The sequence below is a fragment of the Caretta caretta genome, chromosome 7, assembly GCF_965140235.1.
Source record: "Caretta caretta isolate rCarCar2 chromosome 7, rCarCar1.hap1, whole genome shotgun sequence".
NCBI lineage: Eukaryota > Metazoa > Chordata > Testudines > Cheloniidae > Caretta > Caretta caretta.
In genome coordinates this window covers 52,642,522-52,651,951 of record NC_134212.1, presented here as the reverse complement: position 1 = coordinate 52,651,951, position 9,430 = coordinate 52,642,522, and the positions used below count along the sequence as shown (strand labels likewise).

At 47.7% G+C, this 9,430-nt stretch overlaps 1 protein-coding gene across 1 annotated transcript in view; it reads right to left on the bottom strand.

Moving 5' to 3' along the window:
• Positions 1-1,945: 1,945 nt before the first annotated feature.
• Positions 1,946-9,430, bottom strand: part of LOC125640694 (uncharacterized) — a 10,700-nt gene continuing 3,215 nt past the window's right edge. Inside the window, exons 1-2 of the mRNA XM_048859570.2 lie at positions 3,209-9,430; positions 1,946-2,559 (exon numbers count right to left, since the gene is read on the bottom strand). The exon at positions 3,209-9,430 is cut by the window's right edge and continues 3,215 nt beyond it. Coding sequence (XP_048715527.1) covers positions 2,273-2,559; positions 3,209-3,728 — 807 coding nt within the window. The 5' untranslated portion in view covers positions 3,729-9,430 and the 3' untranslated portion in view covers positions 1,946-2,272. The remainder of the gene's footprint in view (positions 2,560-3,208) is intronic.

Below are 9,430 nucleotides of genomic sequence, written 5' to 3'. Positions count from 1 at the left end.
ATACTGCTCCCTTACATACAGTGCTACTCCCCCACCTTTTCTGCCCTGCCTGTCCTTCCTGAACAGTTTATAACCATCCATGGCAGTACTCCAGTCATGTGAGTTATCCCACCAAGTCACTTTACAAGATGACATTGTAAATATGAAGAGGGCAGCATTATCTCCTGTAAATGTAAACAAACTTATTTATCTGACAGGTTTCAGAGTGGTAGTTGTGTTAGTCTATACCAGCAAAAAGAACGTGGAGTACTTGTTGCACCTTAGAGACTGAGGGCATAGCTACACTTGCAGATGTAGAACGCTTTGAGTTAAACCTGCCTTTGGAGAGCGCAGTAAGGAAAGCGCTGCAGTCTGTCCACGCTGACAGGAACAAGCACACGGGTGTGGCCACATTTGCAGCACTTGCAGCGGTGCATTGTGGGCAGCTATCCCACAGAGCACCTCTTCCCATTCTGGCGCTGTGGCTTGTGGGATGGGTAGTCTTTCTTTTCAGTCTGCGGGAATGGAACCCGAACTGCTGAGGAGTATGCTAACGAGTCTCACCAGCACGTCACGTTTGGCAGTCGAGTTATTCCTTATGATCCAAAGTGACAGTGAGGACTCCGATGATGATATTGACTAGAGTAATGCATATGACATGAGTTTGCTTGTGGCATTCACGGACATGCTTACCACTGTGGAATGCCGGTTTTGGGCTCAGGAAACAAGCACTGAGTGGTGGAATCACATCGTCATTCAAGTCTGGGATGACGAGCAGTGACTGCAGAACTTTCAGATAAGAAAAGCCACTTTCATGGGACTGTGTGAGGAGCTTGCCCCCACCCTGCGGTGCAAGGACACGAGATTGAGAGCTGCCCTGATGGTGGAGAAGCAGGTGGCTATTGCAATCTGGAAGCTGGCAACTCCAGACAGCGACCGATCGGTCGCTAACCAGTTTGGAGTGGGGAAGTTGACCATTGGAATCATGTTGATGCAAGTTTGCAGGGCCATTAATCACATCCTGCTCAGAAGAACTGTGACTCCAAGTAACGTGCATGACATTGTGGATGGCTTTGCACAAATGGGTTTCCCTAACTGCAGAGGGGTGATAGATGGCACGCATATTCCAATTCTGGCACCAGCCCACCTAGCCTCCGAGTACATTAATCGGAAGGGGTATTTCTCAATGGTTCTCCAGGCGCTTGTGGATCACCATGGGCATTTCATTGACATTAACGCAGGCTGGCCCAGAAAGGTGCATGACGCACGCATCTTTCAGAACACAGGCCTGTTCAGGAAGCTGCAAGTCGGGACTTTTTTCCCAGATCAGAAGATCACCCTAGGGGAAGTCGAAATGCCCATCGTGATCCTTGGAGACCCCTCTTGCCCTTTAATGCCATGGCTCATAAAACCCTACACAGGGAGCCTTTACAGCAGCAAGGAGTGGTTCAACAGGCTGAGCCGGTGCAGAATGACTGTGGAGTGAGCTTTTGGCCGTTTAAAGGGCCACTAGCTCTCTCTGTATGGGAAGCTGGACCTGGCCGATGACAGCATCCCCGCGGTTATATCTGCGTGCTGTACCCTCCATAACATTTGTGAAGGGAAGGGTGAATGATTCACTCAGGCATGGAACTCAGAGGTTCAACACCTGGAGACTGAATCTGAACAGCCGGAGAGAGAGCTATTAGAGGGGCCCAGCACGGGGCTGCAAGGATTAGGGATGCCTTGAGGGAGCAATTTGAGGCTGAAAGCCACCAGTAATGTCTGGTGCCCTGCACGGGAATGAAGTGCAGTGGTTCCAATGTTAGTAGGAATCTGTGTTTGCTACCCTGACTTGCAGAGCCTGCTTCTTTCCTGGGCTAAAGTATCTTTTACTTTATGCAATAATAAAGAATGTTTTCAAAGGCAAAAAATCCATTTATTGAAAAGCAAATGCATTTATTGAAAAGAAACACAACTGCTTGGGAAACAGAAAGGGCAAGGGAGTGGGGTGGGGAACGGTACAATCACAGATTTGCCTATGTCCTGTTATCATAGTCAGCCTTCCTGTCTGGAGTGCTGTGCAATGAGTGCTGCACTTCAGGATGGCTATACTGCATGGTGATGGGGGTTGACTGCAGTGGGTAAGGGTTGTAGTTTTCAGGGCTGGGTGGTGAAGCTACAGGTGTTGGAGGCAGCTGGTGGTGGTAAGAACCTGGATGTTGGGGAAAATGGGTTGGAGGTGATATGGGGGCACAAGGGAAAGAGTTTTGGGACAAGGGCTACGGGGGGGTCGGACACAGTAGTGCTCTGCCTACATGGCGACGAGCACCTGGATCAAGTCCGCTTGGCGCTCCATTATGCCTATCAGCCGCTCCGTGCTTTGCTGTTGGAGCACCGCGCTTTTGTGCCTGAGCTCCTCATTCTGCTGGCAGATCCTCCTTTCACTGTCTCGCCACTCCTGCACTTTTCGATTTTCATTACTTGCATGCTGCATTACTTCATGCAACATGTCTTTCTTGCTTCTACGTGGCATCTTTCTGATTCTTTGGAGTCTTTCGGCCGGTGATAACACGGACAGCTGAGATCTCAAGGTTGCATCTGTAAAGGCAAAATGCAACACTTAACAGAGGCAGCATTGTTCACACCAGACAGAGCAATGATTGCCCCATATTTAAGGGCAAGCACAGTCAACACAATACCATAATTTGCCTGTCCCAAAGTGAGCGCACATAACCCACGGGAGCCCCAAAATGGTAAGTAAGCACAGGGTCAAGCATGACTGATTGTTTCACAGCTGTACTGTCCTCTGGGTTTCTGTGCCTTGGGGAGAGCCAACAGCAGCAGGGGACCCCTATACTGAACACTGTCCCCACATTTTCCACAGGAGTTCGTCCTGGAAGATATCTCGCTGCTGAGGGTGACCTGGGAAGCAAGGGAGGGTCTTCTACTGCAATATGGATTCTGCCCTGGCCCATATGCAGCTTGCCTGTGTGCAGCAATGGTCCCCCTGCCCCCACAGCACAGTGGCGTGGACAAGTTAGCCTTACGGGGACAAGGACCACAGTGGCTCTCCCAAGAAACCTGCACCAGCGCATTGCCCAAGTTCTGGATGAGACCTTTGAAGAGATCACTGAGGCTGATTACCATCAACGCCCTATTCCGCATCTAGGCATGCATGCAGCCCTAACCCTCCTCGCCCCAAGAGCCCGCACCGAATAACTTCCTTCCCAAAATAAAAGCTGCTTACCGGGAACCTCCTCTGGTATTTGTCCTTTCCGAGGCACCAGCTGCCACGACTGGCTACCTTCCTCCTGGTTTGAGAACAGCTCCTGGCTGCATGCATCTAGGGATTCCAGGGTGTCTTCCTCCGCCGGAGTACCCTCGCTCCCACTTTGCTCCTCCTCCTGCCTTGTTGAACTGGGCTCTGAAGTGTCCATGGTGGTACTCGGAGTGGAGGTGGGGTTGCCCCCAAGTATTCTGTCCAGCTCTGTGTAGAAACAGCAGGTCACAGGGGCAGCACCAGAGTGGCTGTTTGCCTCGCAGGCTTTGCGGTAGGCATTCCGCAGCACCTTCACTTTAATCCTGCACTGCAGTGCGTCCCGGTCATGGCCCCTTTCCAGCATGTCCCTTGATATCTGCCCGAAGGTATGGTAATTCCTATGGCTGGTGCGCAGCTGTGACTGGACAGCTTCCTCCCCCCAAACGCTGATGAGGTCAAGCACCTCACCATTGCTCCATACTGGGGATCGCCTGGTGCATGGAGGCATGGTCACCTGGAACGTTTTGCTGAGAGCACTCCACGCCTGGTTGAGCGAACAGGAAGGGGATTTTCGAAATTCCCAGAGAATTTAAAGGTGGGGTCTGACGGTTAGTCACCTGAGGGCAGGGCAGTAGAGTTCAAAGTGATGACCAGAGTGGCTAGAAGAGGCATTTGGGGGCACTTCTGGAGGCCGATAAGAGCTCAGTAACAGACCAGGGTGTCCACAGTGGTGCCGCAGCGCTCCAGTGGGGGCGCAGCAAACGTTATTCCACTCGCGGAGGTGGAGTACCAGGAGCGGACCAGCTGCAGAGTCAGAGCGCTCTACGTGCCTTGCCAGTGTGGATGGGTAGTGAGCTAGTGTGCCCAGGGCTCCTTTAATGTGCTATAACTCACAAGTGTAGCCAACCCCTAACAAATTTATTTGAGCATAAGCTTTCGTGGGCTAAAACCCACTTCATTGGATACAGGCAGTGGAAAATACTGTAGGAAGATATATATAGAGAGAGAGACACAGAGAACATGAAAAAATGGGGGTTTCCGTACCAGCTCTAACGAGAGTAATCAATTAAGGTGGGCTATTATCAGCAGGAGAAAAGAAAATGTTTGTAGTGATAATCAGGATGACCCATTTCAAACAGTTGACAAGAAGGTGTGAGTAACAGTAGGAGGAAAATTAGCATGGGGAAATAGTTTTTAGTTTATGTAATGACTCATCCACTCCCAGTCTTTATTCAAGCCTAATTTAATGGTGTCCAGTTTGCAAATTAAATACAGTTCTGCAGTTTCTCGTTGGAGTCTGGTTTGGAAGTTTTTTTGTTGAATAATTGTGACTTTTAGGTCTGAAACTGAGTGACCAGGGAGGTTGAAGTGTTCTCCAACTGGTTTTTGAATGTTATAATTCTTGACATCTGATTTGCGTCCATTTATTCTTTTGCGTAGAGACTGTCTGGTTTGGCCAATGTACATGGCAGAGGGGCATTGCTGGCACATAATGGCATACAGCACATTGGTAGATGTGCAGGTGAATGAGCCTCTGATAGTGTGGCTGATGTGATTAGGTCCTATGATGGTGTCCCTTGAATAGATATGTGGACAGAGTTGGCAACGGGCTTTGTTGCAAGGATAGTTCTTGGGTTAATGTTTTTGTTGTGTGGTGTGTGGGTGCTGGTGAGTATTTGCTTCAGGCTGGGGGGCTGTCTCTCTAATATCCTGCGACCAACACAGCAACAACAACACTACGAACAAAGATAGTGTGGGATGATGTCAAGTTACTGATAAGTATTAAGATGTGGGAGGATATCTACTGGCTCCTACCTGGGCAGACATGCGAAACCCACGAGAAAAAAAAGCAGAAATTGGGCTTGTTTTTGGCTTAATTGGCTTGTGAGTTGCTTGCTGGCTAGTTTTTGGCTTGTAGCTTGTTGCTTGTTGTAGCTTGTTGCTTCTTTTTTTTATCGACTCTTGGGAAGCAGGGGCAAGGGGCAAGCAGGGGCAAGGGGGGGAGAGAGTCAGAGGTGCACAACAGGCCCACCACAGTCCCAGACTGCATGCCAGGGGGATCTATTCACATAGAGCGTTGGGATTCTTGGGGACTGGTTTGTTTTGGCCTTGTTTTGAAATGGGATTAGCTTGATTTTTGGCTTCTTTTTGACACTAAACTGGAAGGAGTGGTAGATACCCTGGAGGGTAGGGTTAGGATACAGAGGGACCTAGACACATTAGATGATTGCGCCAAAAGAAATCTGATGAGGTTCAACAAATACAAGTGCAGAGTCCTGCACTTAGGATGGAAGAATCCCATGCACTGCTACAGACTAGGGACCAAATGGCTAGGCAGCAGTTCTGCAGAAAAAGAGTTACAGTGGACGAGAAGCTTGATATGAGTCAACGGTGTGCCCTTGTTGCCAAGAAGGCCAATGGCATTTTGGGCTGTATAAGTAGGAGCATTGCCAGCAGATCAAGGGACATGATCGTTCCCCTCTATTTGACATTGGTGAGGCCTCATCTGGACTACTGTGTCCAGTTTGGGGCCCCACACTACAAGAAGGATGTGGAAAAATTGGAAAGCATCCAGCAGAGGGCAACAAAAATTATTAGGGGACTGGAATACATGATTTATGAGGAGAGGCTGAGAGAACTGGGATTGTTTAGTCTGCAGAAGAGAAGACTGAGGGGGGATTTGATAGCTGCTTTCAACTACCTGAAAGGGGGTTCCAAAGAGGATGGATCTAGACTGTTCTCAGTGGTAGCTGATGACAGAACAAGGAGTAATGGTCTCAAGTTGCAGTGGGGGAGGTTTAGGTTGGATATTAGGAAAAACTTTTTCACTCGGAGGGTGGTGAAGCACTGGAATGCGTTACCTAGGGAGGTGGTGGAATCTCCTTCCTTTGAGGTTTTTAAGGTCAGGCTGGGATGATTTAGTTGGGGTTGGTCCTACTTTGAGCAGGGGGTTGGACTAGATGACCTCCTGAGGTCCCTTCCAACCCTGATATTCTATGATTCTATTGTGAAAGTTGGGGTACTTATTTACCGCATGAAAGTTGGCAACTGTGCCTGGGACATGATCTCATGAAAGTAGATGATAGCACTGCCATCTGGTGGCAAACTGTGGAAGCCACTTCCCCACTCCTTTGCCTACCTGCTGTAGGTAGTGGTAGTCTCTCCTGCTAGGACCTATTGCATTTGAGTTTTGCATTTAAGATGATCTGGGTATTTTATTTTTATATTTATAAACAGTCGGAGGGGGAAGCACCTTGGTCAGATAAATAACTGTATTAAAAGGACATAATGTTCCCATATAGTAGAACCTCAGCATTCCGAACACTAGCGTTACGAACTGACCAATTAACCACATACCTCATTTGGAACTGGAAGTATGCAATCAGGCAGTAGCAGACACCAAAAAAAAAGCAGGGGAAAGGAAATACGGTACAGTACTGTGTTAAATGTAAACTACCAAAATAAAAGGGAAAGCAGCATAGTAAAATTTCAAAGCTGTATTAAGTCAATGTTCAGTTGTAAACTTTTGAAAGAACAACCATAATATTTTGTTCAGAGTTACGAACATTTCAGAGTTACGAACATCCTCCATTCCTGAGGTGTTCGTAATTTTGAGGTTCTGCTGTATTTGTTCCCCCCTCATGGCTGAAGACCTTCAAGAACAGGGGTCGCAAACACGCGGCCCATGGGCAGCATGCAGCGCACAGAGTTATTTCCTGTGGCCCACCATAGCTCCCCTCACTCCCAAGTGGTTAGTCAAACTTTAGGGTCCTGTGGATTGATTCTGTGAGGAGGAGAAATTAATGATGGAACCAGGTATCTTTGGAGCAATCCTATTATTTACTATGCATATATGAAGTCCTGTTTCCCTGAATGCAGGAAGAATCAAACAGGAGAGTTTCTTTGCTCACAGTTCCAAGCCTCTTTCAGACAGCACTCAGCCCCAAAAGCTCTCTAGGCTTTTCTTAAGACCATGCTCTCAGTGCTTGTTCAGGTTGTATCCTTGGCTTTCAGCTCCTTTTCTGTCTCTGTTCTGTGGTGTTTTCTTGTTGCCATCTTCTCCCCACCCCACTCCCAACTAAAACAATGCCCAGCCAAGCCCATCTGCCCACAGAGTTCAAATTCATGAGTGGCCTCTTGTGTCCCTTTGTCTGGGAGTCCCTACTATTTCAACTATGTGGTTCCATAAAGGAGTTTAGTGGCTTCTTACAATGATCTTAAATGAAGGGCAGTGATTATGCTCCCCGGTTTCAACATGGTTTAATCCAGCCAGTAACAAAAGGAAAGTTAAGTTCCTAAAGCCCTACCAGGCACATAAATAAGAGACCTGATTTCCAAAAGGGCTGAACACCAGAAGGCTCTCAGTTAGGCTGACTGGAGCTGCTGACACAGGTCAAACCACACTCCTGAGTTAGAAGGTCTGTGGAGTGCAGCATGGCACGTTAGCACGGCGGTTGGAAGCCCAGGTTTACATTCAATGTGGATGCTCGCGTACAGGTGTGGAAACACCAGGTCCACATGCCTGGGTCCCACAGACCCAGGTTTACAAAGCAGTTTAGACATATCCAGTGTCTCTGCTATAGTGACTTAGCTGCAGGTGTAGAGCCTGTAGTGTAGATGTACCCTAAGTGACAGTCTGTTCCCCACCAGTGAAATTCCTGAAACCATAGCAACAAAGGTAGCCATCCTTCTCAAGGATTTCCACAATCTTTTTTTGTGAATGAAGTTGTCTACCTCAACCTGCTTCTTGTTTTATGGTCCAGTGGATGATGGGCTGGAGAGGTCATAGCAGTAGAGCTGATGAAAAATGTTATCACCTGAAATGATATGAAGTTAATAATATATATACAGCATGCTCATCTTAATTGGGACCACCAGTTCCATAGGGACATCTCCCAGCAAGGAATCAATTTAACATAAAAGAGAATGGCAAATACTGCTACATAAATAGCATCGGTTCTGCCTAATGGAGATGAATTTGGGCTGTGCCAAGAGCTTAAGTGGTGTTTAAACAGGTGTTAAATAGAAGTGAAATCCTAAGAGCAAGTCCTGTCCCTCCCCAGCCCGGCAGGGACTAGAGGGTAGCAGTCCCTGGCTGGGGAGCTCCCAGCAGCACAGGGGAGATCAGACCTACCTCCACCTCCGGGAACCTCCTTCAGCTACACGAAGCTCTGAAGGCAGCACAGAAATGAGGGTGGCAACCCCCTGACTCCCCTACATCAGGTTTGCCACCACACCACTCCACAACTCATATCAAAATGACTGATGGTGTTTTGCTAAAGAGCTGGGTGCTGGGACACTGAACCAGTGCAAATGAAACTGAAACTGTTTGTGAACAGTCAGCAAATTGGCACCTTTGTGCAAAGAAGCCCACTCAGTGATGGGCAAGGATGGGGCTGTGAACTTTGTACTCCACTGTCAAGAATTTGTGATCTGTTAACATATTGTTTCTTTGAGCTGGCAAACAAGTCACAGTGGGCCAGATTCACCTCTGGTTTAACATCACTGACTTCAGTGGAGTTACTCTAAGTATGGATTTGGCCCATTAAGTATAGATGTTAATGATGTTTTCATATGACCTTTTGGTATTTACGAGTTGGAAGCTCAGTAACTGAATTAGAGGTGGGCTCTAACCACCAAATTCAGACTCTCATCTGGATTTTAAACACATCAAAATAATGGGGCGGGGGTTGGATGCACAGTTTTGGTTCTGTTCACAAGACAGGACTATTTGGATCTGGATCCAGATTTAGATACACCCAAAGTTCAGGGGTTAGTAATGGGGCATTTGGTTCAAACCCAGCTCTGGTAAGAATGCTTACCTGAGTTGTAATTCTTATGTTAATCTTCCTGCTAATAAGCCAGGGTGGCATTCACAAAGGTTGGAACAGGAAACCAGCCACAGGAATGAAAAATTTCAGAGTAACAGCCGTGTTAGTCTGTATTCGCAAAAAGAAAAGGAGTACTTGTGGCACCTTAGAGACTAACCAATTTATTTGAGCATAAGCAGTTACCTGGTTAGTAACACAGGAACTTGTATACAGACTTCTGTACTGTTTGATTCCTCTCTGACACTAAGCTCTCACACAGCATCATCCGTGAGTAGTGCTCTCTCTCATCTCTGGTTGGTTAGGAGGCTGTGTTCTATGTTGGTCCATGATGATCTGGCCTCGGTTACGTCTGCCTTCACCACCTCTCAGCTGCACTACA